Source organism: Brachypodium distachyon, chromosome 5 (genome assembly GCF_000005505.3).
Source record: "Brachypodium distachyon strain Bd21 chromosome 5, Brachypodium_distachyon_v3.0, whole genome shotgun sequence".
Taxonomy (NCBI): Eukaryota; Viridiplantae; Streptophyta; class Magnoliopsida; order Poales; family Poaceae; genus Brachypodium; species Brachypodium distachyon.
Genome location: NC_016135.3, coordinates 2,490,367 through 2,510,581, shown reverse-complemented (window position 1 = coordinate 2,510,581; position 20,215 = coordinate 2,490,367). Strand labels below are relative to the sequence as shown.

The 20,215-nt window shown below is 42.0% G+C and overlaps 2 protein-coding genes across 3 annotated transcripts; one reads left to right on the top strand and one right to left on the bottom strand.

Annotated features, from left to right (window-relative positions):
* Positions 1-1,288: 1,288 nt before the first annotated feature.
* On the bottom strand, positions 1,289-7,602 carry LOC100839479 (putative disease resistance protein RGA3). 2 transcript variants are annotated; one of them, XM_003580951.4, is made up of 3 exons: positions 7,192-7,602; positions 6,963-7,019; positions 1,289-5,721 (listed from the first exon to the last, which is right to left on the bottom strand). In XM_003580951.4, the coding sequence occupies exons 1-3, from the start codon at positions 7,477-7,479 to the stop codon at positions 1,588-1,590; spliced, it is 4,479 nt and encodes a 1,492-aa protein (XP_003580999.1). In that variant the 5' UTR covers positions 7,480-7,602; the 3' UTR covers positions 1,289-1,587. The 2 variants fall into 2 exon arrangements, with proteins under 2 accessions (XP_003580999.1, XP_014758889.1); XM_014903403.2 differs by having other exon boundaries at positions 6,963-7,048; positions 7,192-7,328.
* A 6,309-nt stretch (positions 7,603-13,911) lies between these two features.
* On the top strand, positions 13,912-19,882 carry LOC100843323 (putative disease resistance protein RGA3). Its single transcript, XM_010241366.3, has 3 exons — positions 13,912-14,316; positions 16,029-18,599; positions 19,524-19,882. Exons 1-2 carry the CDS (start codon positions 14,005-14,007, stop codon positions 18,549-18,551), a joined length of 2,835 nt encoding a protein of 944 aa, XP_010239668.1. The 5' UTR covers positions 13,912-14,004; the 3' UTR covers positions 18,552-18,599; positions 19,524-19,882.
* Positions 19,883-20,215: the final 333 nt, after the last annotated feature.

The window sequence follows — 20,215 nt, the reverse complement described above, 5'->3', positions numbered from 1 at the left end:
ATGAGACGAACATCTCTATCAAAAACAATAATGCCAAGTCAGTTGCCATTAATTCAAGCAACAACAGCTAGTAGACAACTCCGTCAGTCATCTCAAGTCCCAATAGCCTAATCCCTATCCGCGTTTGCTCCTTTTCGTCTGATCCTGGATTCATCTGTCCTTCTAGAACGAGGCACGCACATCAACGTTGAAGCTGACACTTGACAGCATCATCACGTTATTGAGTACATATGGGCGGCCTTACACGACAAACGAGCTTTGCACGTTCTTTGTAACATCCGTGGATGGAAGCTAGCTAGGTAACGTGATAAATTTTCCGGTCTACCTTGACTATCCATTTCGATCCCTTCTAGAAGAGCGGATATTATTTTTTTCGGCCACGATTGGACCATGCTATACTATGCATGCATGATAACACTAACTAGCTAGTACTAGCAGTACCATTTTTTTCCAGAAAAGAATATTAACAAAGGCGGCCGTTGCCATTTTTGGTTCTAGAAGGAGTAGTACGGAGTCACGGTTTTTTTTAGAGGTTCAGTCACGGTTGTGCCATCTACCATGACCATAGCGTCCATACGATTTCTTGTGGAAGCAGCATATGAATTCCTGCAAGGCCGTGCATGACATTGCTGGCCCAGGTTCCCAACTTTTTGTTTAGGTTACCGGCCCAGGTTTCAAAAGAATTGAGGCCCAATTTTCCAGGCCCAGTAAAGACTGCCATTCTTGGATTTGGGAGTACCGGCCCGTTATGTCTCATCTAACGATTGCTGTAGGATGGATGATGGTGCAGCAGCAGAAACTTGCAAATAACTTAGATCAACCGGATTGATGACAGTAGACATGCATGGATAAATGAACAACAAAGATAGGCGTCGGACAGAAATTAAGACTCATCTTAATTCAAGCCGGATTAATTTCAAGAGCCAATTCAAGCTGTGAGAGCATCACCAGTTCACCATTCACCAACCAGCACCACTTCGTCGTCATCAGAGCCAGCAAACTGTCGGATTCGATGCCTGGGGCGGCGGCGGATTCGGTCCCGGGGCGGTACTCCGCCAGGAACCTGTCGGCCGCCCAATCCAGCTCCGATCGCGCCTTCTCCTCTTTTTTTAATTACATACTCACTCCGATGCATAACAAGTATCAGGGTTTTATGTACAAATCTATCTACTCCGTGTATTATATGGTTATATAGATTCCTTTTAGCTATTGGCAGATGAGGAGGAGATCACTATGAAAGCACAAACGTCACAAATATAGTTACAATTATATATAAAACAAACTTTTCTTTGACGAGAAACCGCATGCGTCTGCCAATTTCATTAAGATACAGAAAAGGAAAAACAAAGTACACCGATATTTACATCTTGACTAGGAGCGAAAGGGAAAGAAAAAAGAAACAAACAACCTACAAACTAGAGTTGCGAGCCAACCGACTTTTGGGCAATATCTTCCTTCGCAAGATAGGCAACCTCAAGGTCAAGGATCATGGAGGAAAGGGTAGCTGACACTCAATGTCTGAAGCTCTCAAACCCGAAAATCAGAATCAGGAACTAAGGCACACAGAAGCACGCGTGGCAAGCAACTTCATTCCACATCAGTCCCATCAATTCTTACATGTATCTTCCGAAATCGGCGCATCTTTCTGCATGACGCATTTAGCTGGTGGCTGCAATGATTAACATCCATGTCCTTGAGCGAAGCTGGGAGACCCCCCACCGGTAGGGAAGAGATACGTCCACATTTATCAAGAGTCAGTCTTTTCAGTGAGGTAAGGGATTGAAATTCTGCTGGCAGAGATTTGAGATGCTCAAACTTGTCAAATTCAAGATGTCTCAGTGAGTTGAGTCGTACCAGTGCTTTCTCATGGTCATCTGTCAATACCTTCAGATGACCAAGTGGTGACTCAAGATTTCCATGAACAATCAGTGTCTTAAGAGAAGATAACTGACTGCATATGGGCATACATAGGAAACCAATGTCATCAGTATCAAGCACCTGCAGTGTTTGTGGGAAGTAGTTATGTTGGCTGCATCCTTCTGCCGCTGCTGATAACCATGACATTGTGAAGCCTGGAGAATTTACAACTTTCAAGTCCTCGAGACCAACAAGGGATTTAAGACCTTCGCACGATGCCATTTTAGTGCAGTTTTCGATGCATAGTTTCTGCAGTGCCGTACAGGAATGCAGGTTCAGATCTTCCAAATTTGGATTCCTCTCTATGCTCAGTTCTGTGAGAGTGTTGAGCGATACATTGAGTGAACAGAGAACAGTACAACCTTGTATGCTCAACTTGCTCAATGCTTTACATAACTGCAAACCTTCAAGTGACGATAACAATTCACATCCTACAATCTGTAGCTCTTGTAATGAAGTGCAAAAATCAAGGTTGACACACGTCAAAGCTGGGCAATTAGAGATGAGTAATTCAACAAGTGAAGAGATTTCTGAGAGTTGCAGAAAGCTGTCTTTGATTCCCTGCACATGCAGTTTTATTAGAGAAGACCGATGTATGTCAGATGTACCTCCTGAAACCATTGTGGACAGGAGAATCGGGCAATTTTCAATGACAACTTTCTTAAGAGATACAAATCTTCCAAGACCTTTCTTGCTCGAAAAATGCATCGTTGGACCTTCAATCCCAAAAGAGATATGCAAGCTTTCCAAAGTGGTAACACAGTTGGGAGGGATGAGCCAAGAGCCTTCTGCCAATTGGTTCTGTTCATCTGTAAACAACTCTACAGGCAAGGATGTCACTTCTTCACAATTAATTAGTTTGAGGTTCTTTAGTGACTTAAGATTCACCAGGAATTGTGATACTTGTGTCCCCGTAATGTTGCAGAAACTGAACTCGAGTTCTTCGACTGATGGTGGCAGAGACAGCTCAACACTTCCCAAAAAAAGTTTAGAGCATCTGATCATCTTCAACTTCTTCAGTGATGCCAACTGTTGAAAGCCTTCCCATGGTAAGGACGTCAGAAGTGGATAATTGCTGATCTCAAGCTCCACTAGACTCCTGAGTTTGCCAAAAGGGAACAATCTTCCCTCTATTCTCAAAGCGTCTCGACTTCCATTCATTTTCATGCACAACCTATTTGGCAGGCCTACTTGTTGAAGCCGAAATTCCCCAAGATTAGAATGCAAGGACAAGTGTATATCCGTCAAAGAATCTATGAGCAAAAGGTGGCAAATGTTAGTGTGATCGAAGCTCTTCTCATTCTTATATGCCTGAAGCCTGCGAAGACGAGTGAACTGACATTCACTTTGCAGATCATTCGAGATGAATAGCTCCTCAGGGAACTCACCCAATCTATCGCAGTACTCTACTTCAAGAACCCTCAGATTCACAGCTAACTGCTCCTTGTCCACAAATCTGCACTGCGTCAATCTTTGCAAATTGCGCAATTCAAGTATCTCCAGACAGCCAATCTCAATTTTCAGAAGACAAACCATGTTAATCAAATGCAACTCCCGAAGTAGAGGCAGCTGATGGGGTTTTGGAATTGTGCGCCACCTGGAGCAGTTATTCAGATGAAGTGACCGCAGTGAGGTGAGATGAACATTGGTGCTGAGCCATGACGGAACAGAATTTCTACATGCCTCGATTCTCAGATTCACAAGGCCAGCATGTGGTCTAAGATCCTCAAGGATTGGAAGTTCACTTGAAAAACCAGCTCTCTGCCCAGACACAGGATACCATGATAACTGCAAAGTAGTGAGGTGGACCTTGTCACAGATGCTTGCTTCAATGGCCTCCTGTTGGCTTCCTACATGACCAAGATTGTAAATGCTAATTGATCCTCTGAGATGATTCAACCTTTTCAGCTGTGATATGCTGAACTCACCCACCCTTCTGACACCAAATGCCTTGAGCTCTTGAAGGGAAACCATCTTCCCTATCCCAGGTACTTTTGCAACTAACTCTTCAATAGCAATAAAATGGCGCAAGTTAACAAGCTTGTTCATGCCTCTCGGAATAACTGTGCTAGATCCCCAGTTCTTCTTTATATCCAGGACTTGCAGATGATACAGCTTACATATAAACTCTGGCAATTCCAGCCTGGGTCCCTTATAAATGCATCCCAACTCCAGATAACGAAGATTGACAAATTCTGAGATGTTACCTATTAGTGAATCCAAATCAAAGACTGCCATCTCCAATTTCAACACGCGGATTGACTTCACTTCAGTCAGTTCTTGACAAAATGTGTGTGCAAAGTCCAAGTCATGTGGCCCAAATAACATCACTGTGCTTAGCTTCTTTTGTTGCAACTCGCCGAAGAAACTGGAAAAACCTTGCAGAAAATCCTCATTAGGACCCACGCTGCCATCTGTTTGTGTCATGTACTGCCATTCTGTGACTATACTGACATGACGAATAAGCTGTGGTGCTTCTCCAGACTCATTGTCCACTATAGTGAAGTTCTCATGAGATGAGACCTTCTGTGCCAAATCATGAATGAGATCATGCATGATAAGTAAGCTTCCAAATTCAAATTCTTTTTGGAGAAATCCCCATTCGACTAAGTCATTGAAAAATTCACTTCCAATGTCCTCCAATCGTTTATGCATGTCGGTGGAACATATCAAACCGAGGGCTATCCACATATTGACCAAACATTCTTTATCATACCTATGATACTTTGGGAACACAGCACAGTACGAGAAACAGGGCTTGAGGTCATCAGGCAGATATTTGTAGCTGATCATCAAGGCCGGCATTATATCATAGTCATCTTCCCCGTGCTTCCATTCATTATGAGTTAGAACTGTTGTCCAGAAATCAACGTCAAGTTTATTTCTCAATACTGTGCCCACACTTTTTGCTGCTAAAGGATTTCCTTTTAACTGAACAACTATCTTCTTCCCAACTTCCTGCAATATCCTCTCTCCTGTGAAGTTCTCATTTCCGAAGACCCATTCTTTAAACAATTTCCAAAAGTCATCTGGCTTTAAACCGTCCAGATTAATGTGATCTGTAGCTCTCGTGAATTTTGCAACAGATGGCTTCCGAGTGGTGACCAGAACCCTATTTCCCTGGACATCATTGGAAAGCAGTGGAGTTAGCAGATCACGCCATCTTTCCTCTTGTGTGTCTTCCCACATGTCGTCCAGTACAAGTAGCACCCGTTTCGATTTCAGTGCATATTTTAGGTTGTCCTGGAGTTCCTTCAAGCTAGTGAGTTTTTCGTGCTTGTCCCCAATCAAGGACTCCAACAATTTGTGCATAATCTTGGCTTGATCAAAATATACAGAAACATAAACCCATAATCGTTCTTCAAAATGTTTTGACACACGAGAGTCATTGAATACCGCATTAGCCAAAGTAGTCTTTCCAACACCTCCATAACCGACGATGGCAAGGACGGAGAGGTTTTCCCCAGCGGATTTCTCACTCGTTAACTTGTTTATTATCAGGTCCTGCTCTTGGTCCCTACCATAAACTTTGGGTTCAGTAGGACATGATGACGTCTCCCGGGGATCAGTCCCTGTGCTCTGTTTTTTCATCTCAATACGGATAAGGTCATTCCATTCTTCAATCTCTAAAGCCTCCGGTAGATCCTTGATCATATTGTGGCATGACTCAATGTGATCATTTATCTCACTTGAGATGGCAAGAAGATGCCCCGGGCTAATGTTACCGGCAGGGACCACAATTGGAGAGGCCGGTGATGAATCTTCTGTGCAAAAAGTAGAACTCTCTGTGGTGTCTTCCTCAGCCTGAGATATGACGCAATTGGAGAGGTTAATTTCTTCTCCTGGGAAGCATAGTATAACGCTATTCCTTTGGCTACAATGCACAAGTCAAATAAACCAACTAAAGATAACCTTGCTAGGAGAAGTTTGACATGTAGCTTGAAATGTAGTGTCTACAATAACAGTTAAGCAATCCAACACTTACACTTTTACTTTCATGTCGAGAGATTGGTATGGCAAACTATTCAAATAGCAACAAGCCTACTGATGCCAAATAATATTGGTTATATGTTTGGCAATTTGCAAGGGGGGCGGACTAAATTCTCCTGAGATAGAATAATTATGGAAGCTCCTGCCATTTGTTGGTTTATTTGGTTACGCAAAAATTATATATTTCTTTAAAATGAGAAAGAAACTCTCTATCTCTTTGCAGTACATGTGTATATCATGGCTGTGATCTTGCAGTTGTTGCAGCATGTGAAGGAAGGACTGCTAGTGGGGAAGACATGCAAGGGTTACAAGCTTGTAGCATGAGACATGTTCTCAGGAGTCAGGACATGTGTCCAGGTCTAGTGCACGAATTCGTATACCGTGACTGTCATTTACTACTTTAAAGTTTAAAACGTGAGTTGTCTTATCGTTAATCCTTTAGTGACCAGCCAGTCCTCTGCATGATCATGGGGCTCTTTGCTTTTTTCTGTTGTCATGTAGATCTGATTAAGAATTTGGACTACATGGATCTTCAAAAGCAGAAACTAGATGAGTTCAGTTTCCTATTATCTAAAGAAAAGCACAGCACCAAAAACAGATATCTCACAACACCAACATCATTTGTAGGAAGATCTCTATACCACTGGAGAAATTTTCCTCTTCCTATCGTCGGCCATGGCAGACTAATCCCTATTTCTATCTTGTTTCTGGATTGTTTACCTCATTAAATTAGCATATTCTAAGACATTCGATGCACAATGTGGGACGCTAGGGACACGTACATTTGTAGAGCAAGACAAACAAATTTTAGGCCTCCACGGCATCTAGATATGATAATGAAAACCAATTATACAATGGGTTATCTGTTGGTGTCATCCATCTCCAACAATAAATGGTAACTTAATTAATTTAGTACAAGGGGGAACAGGTCTTGTCTTTCCCACATTTTCTTTCTTTTTCAATCTCAGCAAAATTCCTATATATTATTGTCCAGAAAAGTTTAAGGTGACTCTTCTGTACACCACCAATCAATAACAGGAAAATTAGCACCTCACCTGAAACAGGTATGTCAGTTCCTGCAACACCATGTCCTGTTCATCGATCAGACCATCCTGTAGCACGAGAAAGTGATATTTATTTTCTGAAAATGGCAGCAGAAGAAAGTAAATTAAGAGTGCACCAGCCAAATCGAAATTCCCCACACCGTGCCCCGCAGATTAGGAAATCTCTAGCACGTTTCTGTACAAAAAAGAAGAAGATGGTGATATTTGAAGCAGCACTTACCATGCAGTCATGCTCCTCCCTCTCTACCTTCTCCTGGATGCGGTAGTACTCCAGCTCGCCCCGGAGGTCCTCGGCCTGCGAAGCCGCATGATGGGCTTCCTTGAGAGATCGCACCAGCTGCACGTTCTGGATCTCCTTCCGCTCCACATCGGCAAGCACCGATTTCATTTGCCTCAGGGCGGAGTTCAGAAGCCCCACTTCCTCCCCAATGCCGCTGCCGGACGCCCAGATCTGCAGATCGCCTTCGCGGCCGCCGGCGCTCGTAGCAGGAACCACCTCATTTTCCATCGTACAGGGTGAAGTGAACGGACGGAAGAAGACTGACAATGGAGGGAGCTAATTGCTTTCTGGCATTCAACGGTGACCCCGGCACCAAAGTCAATGATCAGTTCTAAAGGAGTGCCATCAGATTTCACTTTTAAAAAGTTAGGGATTAGGAAAAGGATAAGATGTTCTATTTCAGTACCAGGTCAATCTTTTTCTTAAAATAGAAAATATATACTCCCTCCACGTTTCAAAATAAGTGACACGTGGATTTGTATAAAAATATACTTACTCAGTTTCAAAATAACTAGCATGGATTTGTATAGATTTTTATACGAATCCACGTCATTTATTTTGGAACGAGGGAGTATACAAATCCATCCGAACTCAGTTTTTTGGCACCCAAGCTTCAATCGACACTGTAGATCAAACATCATGAAAATCATATTTTGGAGTTTTTTTTTGTATTTTTACATCCTAGATTTGGTATTTTTACACATACCACAAATCAATCTATCTTTACACGAAAATGTACATATATGTAGTATACATCTATACTAACACTAAAAAAAATATAGATTTTTTGAAACTCCAAAAAATATGATTTTCATGATATTTGAACTATGGTATCCACTGGAGCTCGGGTGCCAAAGTCACTTATTTTGGAACAAAGGGAGTACCAATATCAACAAGTATAAAAAATATATTACGAAAACATACTCCCTCCGTCTCTTATTAAGTGATGAAATATTATTGTAACTAAACATTTTTGGGATATCAATAATACATATTTGGACAAATTTGAGTCTTAATATGAGACGGAAGAAATATATGCAACGGGTTTGTAAAAGGTAATTTAAAGTACTCTACGCAGTTTTTTCTATAACTTGGTCAAACATGTGCATGACGGGCGTTTTGTGACTAGCAATGTTTCCGGTGTGGAAGGTGCAATATTTCAACACTGTAGTTGATTATTGGTAGAGTCAATCAGCGGTACTTCTTCCGTCCAACAAAGGATGTCTCAACTTTAACTAAATTTAAATGCATCTATACACTAAGTCATGTCTATATCCATCTAAATTTTGACAAACTTGAGACATATTTTATTGGACGGAGGGAGTACGATTTTATTTGCAGGTTTCCGAGCAACATCTGCTTCCTCTTGAGGCCTTAGTTTGATGTAATTGTATTTTTTTAGTCACTGTTGTTTCGGTATTTGAGGGGTTTGCGTGTTCATCCATAAACTCTCAAAAACCCAAAACACTCGTATTTTTTTTAAAACACTAGTATGAGAAGTGTTTTAATTTGGTAAAAAAATAGAGTGTTTTGTAGGATAATCTTCTCTAATCCCTTCCAACCAATCAAGCATTCGGGGTTTCTAGTGTTTTCGAATTTGGAGTGAATAATGTCCTATAAAACACCACAAAAACACATCAACACACCGAAAAGTTGGCTACATGACACCATTATTTTACGTCCTTTGCCGAAACACACAACCGGATTGCGTCTTTGCCCGGTACCATTACAATTATGTGGTCATTTGCCATAACACAATGTCTAGCCCAAAACGGAACTTTCGAAACTTTTTTTTGCGATGACGTTTTTTGCTTGGGAGAATGACGGTTGAACATTGTCTTTCTCAAATTGAAATTTTAGCCCCAAAGGGCTGTAGTACGCGACAATGTTGGGAATTATTTGGTTACAAAATTGGTCAGCATTTAGCCTCAAGTCAAACCATAACAATCCATAAAATCATAGGTTTGAAATGCACGCATATATTCCAGATTGAACACATGTTTAACTCATAAAAGACATAACATAATAATCCACAAAATGACATGTTTAAAATGCAGGTTTAACACACAAGTTCATCTATCAAGTATTGCATAACACATTCTGCATACCCTATTACATGTGGCATCAATTAGAGTCAATTGGAGTATAGGTAGAACTATTATCCATTCTATACAAATTAGGGAATAGTGGCATCCTACCCAAACTTTTCGTTTTAATCCAGGCGGTGTTCAAATGACCATGGAATTGTGATGGTACTGGACAAAGACACAATCTGACGGTGTGTTTTGACAAAGACCGTAAAATAACGGTGTTCTGCGGCCAATTTCCCCAAAACCCAAGTGTCAAACAAGGCCTGAAAGTATGTCAAATGAATTTCCCATTTCCATATTGTCTTGACGACACAAGTCCAAAATCTTATTTCCATGGATGTCCATTATATTTTCCAGTTACATATTTGCTTTTTTTTCTTACATAGAATAAATTGTGGAATACATGTTTTTCAGCAACAATAGCGAACAATTTAGGACAGTAAAACTGAATCCTTTTTCTGCCCTCTCACATCATCAGCCTTTATAGCCGTCCGATTGTGCACTCAGGCGAATTCTGATTGTTCGATCGTCGCTGCGCCAGTCAATTTCGACGATACAATGACAGGAACCACGCAACTGTTTGTAGGCACGAAGACTGAAAGTTACATTTGCATTAAATAAAATTTGTTAGTATTGTAAGCAACATCATTTAAAGAAAATCATTTTTGGGTCGAGCGGAACTTCTTTCAGCCCCTTCAACCCTCCAAACCCAATAGCTTGTCAGGTCAAGCAAAACATCTAAAATTTGACCACCCAAAAAAGGAATTCAAATTATTATTTATTTTTGCAGCAAATTGATGGAGATTTCAAAAGTGCAGTCAATAGGAAATGACATATACTTCAAAATCTAAGAAATTATAGTTCCATACACACGTCTTGAGAACTAAATAAGATAAAGTCTGAAATGGAAAACATACACTATCTTTTTTAAGAAACACAGTACGGACGCATACGCTCACAAACACGCGTGAACACTCACCCCTATGAACGCACACACGCACACGCTACCCCTATGAGCACCTCCGAGAGACTGAATCGGGTCGGCGGGTCTTGAGAGATTGACGAAGTCGCCACAGACATCTCGCCGTTAACAGGTACATCATCTACCACACTACTGAAAGCAAAGCGCCGGTTAAATTTTGGATTAAATCCAGGAAATGTGAGCACCCATGTCAACTTTAGGACTTGAATCTGAGTGGGTTGGTTCCACCACAAAAAACCATACCACCTGAGCTAGGTTCAGTTCACGAAAACATACATACACTATCTTGTGTCTCTGGAAGGAGAATATTAACAGCAATTACCTGACTATAAAGTAAGACTTTCAGTGAATCAACGGCCAAATACCGTCTGAGAAAGAACAATTGAGAACATATACCACACTTACTTGAACATCTAGAAAAACATGTGCAATGAGCTCTTGGAAGATCACCTCAACGTCTGCAATTGTTCTGTCCAAAAGGACTACAAAACAAAGGCTATAGGAGAACGACCTGTATTGATAAACAATAATAATAATTTGAGCACAAGAAATCAGGGTCATATATTACGATTTGAGATTAAGAAAACAACAGGGACAGCAAGTTTCCTTTTACGCTAAAACAACTCAAGACTTAGGTGCAAAAAACACAAGCCTCATGTTGAGCGAAAAACTGGTATGTACCGGCAAAAATGCATGAACATTTGTACTAAATGCAAGAGCTGCAACTATAGTGATTTCACTTAGCAAAGACACGATTATTTTCGTGTGAAACTTCTAACAGCTGCAAGTGTGATGTTGGCTTATGTAAAATGGGTTAGCCTTGGATAAAGGATATATTTAGATATATACAACTACAAAGGCTTCAATGACCAATTAAGAAATTTGATAATAATAAATTCCTACAAAAAAGGAAGAAATTTGATAACAAAGTACCGTGGCAATATAAAACTGCCAAACATAGTACTCACTCCGTCCAACAAAAGATGTCTCAACTTTGTCAAAATTTAGATGTATCTAGACATAACTTAGTGTATAGATGCATTTAAATTTAGTTAAAGTTGAGACATCCTTTGTTTGACGGAGGAAGTAATAGAATTTCAATTTTCAACAAAATTTTCTATCTTTCCATTTTCTTATATGCAGCCGTGGATCTGTCAAAGTACTCTATTGCCGATGCGTTTGCTCTTCGAATTCAACATGATCTGCTAGTTATTTAGTTATCTTGTCCATAAATTTAAATTTCTTTCTAGTAGGAGAAATGACATCATTTGATATTGTGCAGCGAACTTTTTTCCTTAAGAAACATCTTGCTGATGTAGATATATACTTTTGTCCTGTGTAAATCCGCTGCATGAAGGAAGAAAATATACACATTAGTAACCATAATCAGCTTAATTTTACATTCGTACAAAAGATTCTGATTATTGAATGATCTGAATAAGATCATATCTGAAATATCCTCCATTTGCCGACTAATCATCTAGGTTAACACTGGGAATAGTCAATCCTACGGGACGCCTACATACCTCGGCTAGAGCATTTTATGTACCCCTCCCCCCGATGCGCGTCGTTCGTAGTGGTGCCTACCTTCCACCCTTGTCATCTTATTTAACCCAAACAATTGTTTCTGGAGTCGTGTTTCTCCATGCAGGACAGCAAACGGCTAGAGACCCGCAGGTGTTTCTCCATGCAGTTCGTCGACCCTTGTCATCTTATTTAACCCAACCAATTGGTTCCTGCGAAATCGACGAACTGTGGACTGATGGTGATGGGGCCGCCGGAACCGTGAATCCAACACATGTCGACCCCACGGTCGGTGCCAATGACGAGACCTCGGCAATGCCCTTGTTGAGGGGCTTTGTGTTTAGGAAGAGTGACATGCGTTGTGTTGGCGATTCCGTCAGCTAACAAAGATGCAGGGGACACAATTTACTCAGGTTCGCGCCAAGCGAAGGTGTAATACCCTACGTCCTGCTCTATATATTGGTATTGATAAAAGATTACAGGGTTGCCGCGGAGGCTACGGCGCGCAGATTGGATCTGGTGTGTGTGAGAGATTAAAATCTGTCTCGAGAGAGAGAATCTTTCCTGCCCGGCTCCCCCTCCTAGTCCTTTATACAGGAGGCCAGGTCTCGGGCATAAAGTCCGGATCGGTTACAATTTAGCGATAAACCCTGATTTGGTTTCCTTATCTGTTCTTGTCTTGAGCCGCAACCAAGGTACTTGGGTTTCACGGATTTGTAGTGGGCCTCCGAGTGGGCTTTATGCTGGGCCGCAGTGGGTATACCGAAGGTGAGGACTTGGTGGGTCATTCCCACGTGGCAAGGGCTACAGGGCAGCAGCGGCTGCGGAACCCTAGTGGGAGAGAGCATTGCAGAGCGACGGAGAGATGTGAGAGAGACGAGATACGGGGAAGGGGTCGGGGCTGGGGGTCTGTTTTTTTTCCATCAAACTCGCGAGCGGTGGCATTTTCCTTGTAATAACAGTTTGTCGTGGGGTTAACTTGGATTTAGCTATCGGAGAAGGTCGGGAAGCTGGTCTGGACTAGTTTCTCCCCACAGCCCACTTTGCACTGTAATTTGGAGGGGCTTCCAAGAAGAGCCGGTTGGCTTCCAAGAAAGAACCGGGTAGAAGTTTTTCCTTCTTTTGGGCTTCAGCTGCCTGGGACCTGAAAGCTGGCCTAGAAGCCCAAAAGAAGGGGGCCTCTATCTGTTCGCCATCCCAGAAACGAGGTGGGCCCCATGGGCGCCGAGCGGGGAAGTGGGCACCACCCGAGAGGATGCTGCATATTTCCGGTTGGCATGGTCGACTGAATGGCCGCCAGTTGATCTGATGCGTACGAGAGGCCGTGAGATCTAGCAAAACCTTTAAGTACATCACACCGAAAAAATGGTGATGCCAAGTTGAGATGCCAAAAGTACAAAGAAAATTTGACAGATGTGAAATACAAATAAGTTCATGATGGAGCTAGAAAAGGAATTAAGATTGGTAAAAAAATCATCCAGAAAGATAGGGATTTATGATGAGCTCTCTTGGCCATCGGATCGGAAAGACTATGGCTGTGATCGTGACACGTGTGGGTTCACAACTCTAGGTCTGTGGGGTGGCAACTTTAGTTATGTAGTGTGACAGCTTTAGTCTGTGAAAGTGCAACTTTAGTTATGAAAAGTGACAGATTTAGGCAACGTTTTAGTTCCATATGGATGACAACTTTATCCCGTCGCGCTAGAAGGCTAGGGAGCGAACGTTTAGTTCAGTGAAGGCCGTAACTTTAGTTCTGTGCGGCTGGCAACTTTAGGGCAACTCCAGCAGGGCGACCGTTTGGGTCGCGGTCCGGACATGCCAAAAGATTTTGGTCCGTTTGGGTCTGCCAGTGGCCCAACGAGGCCACCATTTGGCCCGTTTTATTGGTTATAGACATGCGGGTCACAGGAGGAAAAAAAGCAAACGGAGAACAAACGAAGTGTAAAGACGATGTCGGCCCCGACACACTTCTAACCAAATTTAGGTTGAAAATGGGCAGCAACTTGCCGAAATCTGAACGGGAGCGGAAATGAGTCGCCCCACGACCAAATGGGTCTCCCGTTGGAGTTTGACCTTACCCGTCGAGCCGAAAGGCTGGTCAGCGAACGAGCTCCGTATTCCATCCAAAAGTCTCCTCGCCGTCTCCTTCCTTTCTCCATGGACCCCATTTTCCTTGCATCCGCGGCGGCGACATGGGCGCTGAACAAGCTGCTCGACCACCTCAAGGAAACTGCCATCAATGCGCTTCTGAGATCGAAAGGTCTCGACAAGGAGGTGAAACCTCTCATCCACGCGCTGAATCGCGCCAACCTCGTCCTTGGGGGCGTCAACGCCGGAGCCACAGGCACCGCCGGCGTCGAGATCAAGAACGACAAGAGCCTGGCGGCGCAGATCAGGCTGGTGCACGATCAGGCCGTGAAGCTGGCCAAGTATCTGGATGTGCTCGAGTACTACGAAATCAAGGAAAAGGTACGTACGTAACTAGGCCTGGGAAGGGGGCGGGATTAAATGGATCTCAAGGTTTGGTTTTGCATTTGAATTCCTATAGGTTGGGTTGAAATGGATCTCAATAGTCAATACTGCTGAGATGTTTTGGATTGGTGCGGGTTCACATTGCAGCATCTAATTAAAAGTTTTAAACCATCTCAAACCCATGGGGCGAGTTGAACCAGTGGATCCCCTACTCTGCCTCTCCCAATCTTTCTTCTGAAATGTCGCTTTTCTCTTGGGGTCACAAGTTGTTGGTTCTTTCGTTCAGTGCTTCGATGATCCTGCATTCCTGCTTACCCGGACCGGAGTCACCGGACGAGGCCGTCTGGCCGTGGTGTAGTTCAGACCTAAGAAATGTTCAATTCTTCAGTGTAGTTCAGGCTTCAGAAATGTGTAGTGCTAACAGACTACGATTTGGAAGTATTAGTCAGCCTGTTCAATGTTGATTGGGAATGTTGATGCCCTTCTTTTTTTCTTGTTTGCAGTTAATTGCTCTAAAATAGACTTTCCAGTTGGTATATCTGTCTGAGCTAGTAACACATAATCGAGCTACCAAATCATAGTAGGACCTAGTACATGCATAGTTGTTCTAGACTTGTAGCTGACGCATCGGGCGCTTGAATCATTATAGGATGCTATGATAAATTCCTTGTCATACATGTTGCGAATAGATGATCCAAGAAGAGAGAAATCAGAGTAGTGAAAAACTGGCAAGATCAAGAACGCAATAAACCAACACACATACAGATACAATACCAGGTCACAAGTTCTTTTTAATTAATGGATCGAGTCCTCAGACTCCGTTTTTTGCCCGGTTTTCCGTTAATTAATTGGGCAACTCTATTCTTCTTAATTAATGGATTGAGTCCTCGGACTCCGGTTCAGGTCACAAGTTCTTTTTTACATGGAAAACCCAGACGGGAAAAACTATGGGCGCACGGCGGTACCAACTTCACCATGATGAAGTCCTAACACACAGGGCAGGGGATACACAATGTTGGTCGTGACCCTCGGTGACTACCTGACTAACTGAGGTGGGATTCAAAACGCAGCTGGAACTCACCTGAGACACAGGTGGGAAGCACCTGTGACTCAGGTGACTGAACCTTAAACTACCTGTGACACAGCTGGCTAACTCAGGTGAACGCTTAAGCTCAAAAAAAAAAAACTCAGGTGAACGCAACTGTGACTCCGGTGAACGCAGGATGTTTTCTGCAACTTGAAGTCAGGAAAATGGAGCATGATCCAACAGTTTATCTTTGAATCCATGCTCCCTTTGGAACTAGTCACCAAGATCATCACCTATATAGCTGGACCAGCCTGTACAGATATATTTGCTGTTTTGCTCCCCTTGTGGCTGGATCTGCACCAGCCGTTGCCACCGTCACTGGAGTTGGAATGCATCGGACTCGGACCTCAACGCTGCACCCTCTCAAAGATCTACAAAGACCAGTGAAACCTGTACAGATATATTTGCTGTCGTTTTCGTTTCCCTTTGTTCTGGTTGGTCCCAGCTACAGCTGAATTTTTTCTATACTGATGCTGGGAGGATCTGAAACCTAAAGTTTTCACGTTTGCTCATTATGATATCATTTTAGTTCTGTCTTGTGACATTGATTTCATATGCATCACTGTACATGGACTGGAAGACAAGAATTTTAATTCTAGCACTTCCCAATTTTGATGAACAGATAAAAAAGATGAAGCTGAAGGAAGGCAACAAAATTACATCCAAAGTAAAATCTTCTATAACTCAACTTGCACACCCAAAGACAAATATCAAAATATCTGATATACAAAGCATAGCAGCTACTGCGAAAGATCTGCATATGATTTGTGACAGTCTTCACGATGCCCTTGTGATTCAGAAACTTACAGAACTGCGTATTGTGACGCAAAACAAAAGCACAGACACCCGTGAGACAGCAGAGAACTTTGCTGGAACTAAGGATTTCGAGAGGGATGAGAAGGCTGATATTCTAAAACAAATTAGTGCAAGTGCATCAAGTGGTCAGAAGCTTTTCGTTCTTCCAATAGTTGGTGATGGAGGTGTTGGAAAAACAACACTTGCTCAACAAGTGTACAGTGACCCATCTTTGAAAGATTTCAACATCAAGATCTGGATCTATGTTTCTGCTAACTTCGATGAAATCAAGCTTGCCCAAGGGATCTTGGAACAAATACCTGGATGGGAGCATAAAAACACAAAAAATCTCAATGTACTTCAGAGTGAGATGAAGAAATACTTGTTGACCAGAAGATTTCTACTTGTTCTGGATGACATGTGGGAAGAGAGCCAGGGTCGCTGGGACAAGCTGTTGGCTCCACTTACATGTACACCAATAAAGGGTAATGTGATTTTGGTGACAACTCGAAAGTTATCTGTGGCCAAGATAACAAACAGAATGGGGGCACATATCATACTGAAAGGTATGGAGAAAGATTTGTTTTGGAGATTCTTCAAACGATGTATATTTGGTGATGAGAATTATCAAGGCGACAAGATGCTTCTGGATATTGGCAAGGACATAGCCACCAAGCTGAATGGGAATCCATTAGCAGCTAAAAGTGTCGGCACTCTTTTGAGAAGAAAACCGCATATGGATTGCTGGCGAATAATTAAAGATAGTGATGAATGGAGGGCTGAAAATGAGGGGGATGACATCATACCGGCACTAAGGCTCAGTTACAATCACCTGTCCTATCAGCTTCAGCTGCTCTTCTCATGTTGTGCTCTCTTTCCAAAAGGTTACAAATTTGACAAGGACAAGTTGGTACGTATGTGGATAGCTCTTGGCTTTGTCATGCATGAAAGAAAGAAATTGGAGAATGCAGGAAGTGACTATTTTGATGATTTGGTAATCCGAAGCTTCTTTCAAAAAGATGAGCAGTATTTCATTGTGCACGACTTAATGCATGATGTAGCACAAGAAGTCTCAGTCCTTGAATACCTTAGTGTTGATGGCTCAGATCCTCGGAAAGTCTTCTCATCCATCCGTCATATTGGAATCTGGACTGGCATAGAACCTAGTGAAACCGTTGAAGAGGATGGAATTCAGTATGATAATATTCTGGAAAGCTTGGAGGGTTTAATGCTTGTAGGTGAAAACGATGAGAATAATGATATGCTGAAATGTTTGGAGAGTTTAATGCTTGTAGGTGCATATGGTAAGAACTTCTCTGAAGAGTTTGTGAAGATTTTGGCACAAGTACAGTATGTTCGGATACTTCGGTTATCAGTATCAGCAACGGACATTAATGCTGACGTTTTGCTCTCTAGTGTGAAAAGGTTCATTCATCTTCGCTATTTAGAGCTGAGCTATACATATACTTCTGAGGAGCATAAACGACCTCTGCCTGAGGCTATATGTAAGCTCTACCACCTAATGATACTGGACATCACACATTGGAGCGGTCTAAATGAGCTGCCAAAGGGTATGAGTAATCTCGTGAATCTGCGATATCTGCTTGTTCCAGGGACAGGATCCTTGCACTCACAGATATCAAGAGTTGGTGAACTTAAGTTGCTACAAGAGCTGAATGAATTTCGGGTTCAACAAGAGAGTGGCTTCAATATTTGCCAGCTGAAAGATTTAAAGGAGATCAAAGGGTCGCTTAGTATCCTTGATCTTCAGAATGTCAAAGACAAGGCAGAGGCTAGTCGTGCAAGGATTAAAGATAAAAAACATCTGAAGACACTGTCACTTTCATGGGGGGGCACAAATAAAGGTACTGCTATGCAGAAAGAAGTAATTGAGGGTCTTAAACCACATGAGTACCTTGCACATCTTCATGTCATAAATTATTCCGGTGCAACTACTCCATCATGGTTGGAAGCAGTCCGCTACTTAAAAAGCCTCCAACTCAAAGACTGTACAGAACTGGAGAACCTGCCATCGTTTGAGAAGTTGCGATTCCTGAAGAAACTGTCCTTGATTGGTATGTCCTCTCTGAAGGAAGTCAAGATTGACTTCAACTGCGGTGGTGCAAGTACAGCCTCCAAGTCCTCTGATGAGGAGGAGCTCGAGTTAAGTGAAGTTGAAATTGCAAAATGTTCAGCACTAACATCCGTAAGGCTTCATTCCTGCAAGGTACTGACCGAATTAAACATCAAAGAATGTCGGGCACTATCTTCCTTAGATGGTTTGCCATCCTCTGATCAACTGGTCTGTAAAATAGAAGAATGCCCTCAACTTCCATCTTACGTCGCCTGAAAAGAAAGTTGCTGCTGGTACTGTGCCAAACCACTCCAAAAACAATTTGTAAGTATGGCTTTCTTAAAACTACAATGAGCACTTTTTAACACATGGTATATACATAGCATCTGACGGTCATTTATTCCCCAACTTCATGGAAGACTAAATCGGGATCGCATCATAAGAAGCCAGATAAATATAACTTGTAACCGTTGTTATAACTTAATGACATGTTTTATATAGCAAAACTTATTTCCTCAGATTTATCTCAAGGTCCCTTGGGTAGTTCCGTTTGAGATGTTGTTCAGTTAACTGCCATTCGTCAAAATTATTGAGATGTTGTTCCGTTTGAGATGTTGTTTCTCAGTTCCGTTTGAGATGTTGTTCACATGAGAAACAAAATGTGTCACAAATTAAACAATTGCTCCATTTAATTTGAAAATCTTTTGTTGTTGCCGTAATGATATTTTGCTCGCAATATGAAATATCATGTTTGGCATTGCAAGACTCTGATCAACTTCGGCATATAACTAAACAGTTCAACTGATTCAGAATTTTAGATTTGCTATTGTTATCTATTGTTTCAATTGGCACATTCAATACAAGCACTCTAATATTTGTCTCAGTTGATTTGGTTGAAATGAATATTTCCAGATAATTATTTATTTGGCCATATTTGTCTCTCCTTTTTTCTGATGGTAAATCTTAGAGCTTGATAGGGGATTATCTGCAAACAAACATTTCATACACAGCCTCATTTGATGTTCTCCATGTTCCCTACTTTTGTTTTATAGAAGAGTCTCTTTATAGAAATACTTCCTCCAATTTGTACTAAAACAGTGACAAGAATTTAGGAACGGAGGCTACAGCAGTACTAATTTATTTTCTGTAGCTCTTTCATCCATCATAATGTTGTCCATTTTCTCTTTTCATACTAAAGTTGCCGTCGATGAATTTGGATGCATTATTGATAATCAAGTTTGTTTTCAGGATAAGCAAACAGCCAGAACAATTGGTATGGCATTATGGATTCAAGAGGAACCCAGGAGTGTGCTGCGTGGTTGTGACTTTTGGTTACTCTTCTTGAACATGGGTTGTTATCAGTTCCTTCACAAAATCAAATGTGGTGAAGTTTGTGTCCATTTGAGTTTGGCCATATACTCTGGTCAAACGAACACCAACTTTCATTCTGTTGTCCAAATAAGTACAACCTGAATGGTGGTCAAGAAGTAGAAACAATTCCTATATATTGTTGTAAGTATCTTCGTGATGATCATTCTCTAGGGCCCTTTTTTTTAGATGATCTCTAGGGCCCAGATGATATCAATGAATCTGCGGTCATCTCTTTACCTGCCCCTTTGCAAGGCCGACAAATTGGCCCTTGGGCTCGCGGATGCGTTGATAATCAGCAGCTACGTCCAAGTGAGACCAAAGCAGCTGCTTATCTTAGCCACCGGGCCGGAGTTTCCTCCACCGGCGTGTCTGTTTCCTTCTATCTTTGGGGGCGTTCCCTACAATCTTTTGATCGGATCGCACTGTTAGAAATAACGGAACAGAACAGAACACGCTTCACAGATCTTATCAATAATCTGTAAAGTCTGATCATGGATCTCAACCTACCTAAAATATTTTAATCTTGATTTGCAATTTTTTTTTAAAACCAAACAATTAAAAATAAGGAA

Excerpts from the sequence above, each read along its gene's own strand:
- LOC100839479 (XM_003580951.4), bottom strand. The coding sequence starts at position 7,479 with ATGGAAAATGAGGTGGTTCCTGCTACGAGCGCCGGCGGCCGCGAAGGC. Across the intron at positions 7,020-7,191 it reads GGGAGGAGCATGACTGCATG|GATGGTCTGATCGATGAACA; the intron begins GTAAGTGCTGCT and ends CTCGTGCTACAG. Across the intron at positions 5,722-6,962 it reads AACTGACATACCTGTTTCAG|GCTGAGGAAGACACCACAGA; the intron begins GTGAGGTGCTAA and ends GTCATATCTCAG.
- LOC100843323 (XM_010241366.3), top strand. The coding sequence starts at position 14,005 with ATGGACCCCATTTTCCTTGCATCCGCGGCGGCGACATGGGCGCTGAAC. Across the intron at positions 14,317-16,028 it reads ACTACGAAATCAAGGAAAAG|ATAAAAAAGATGAAGCTGAA; the intron begins GTACGTACGTAA and ends TTTGATGAACAG.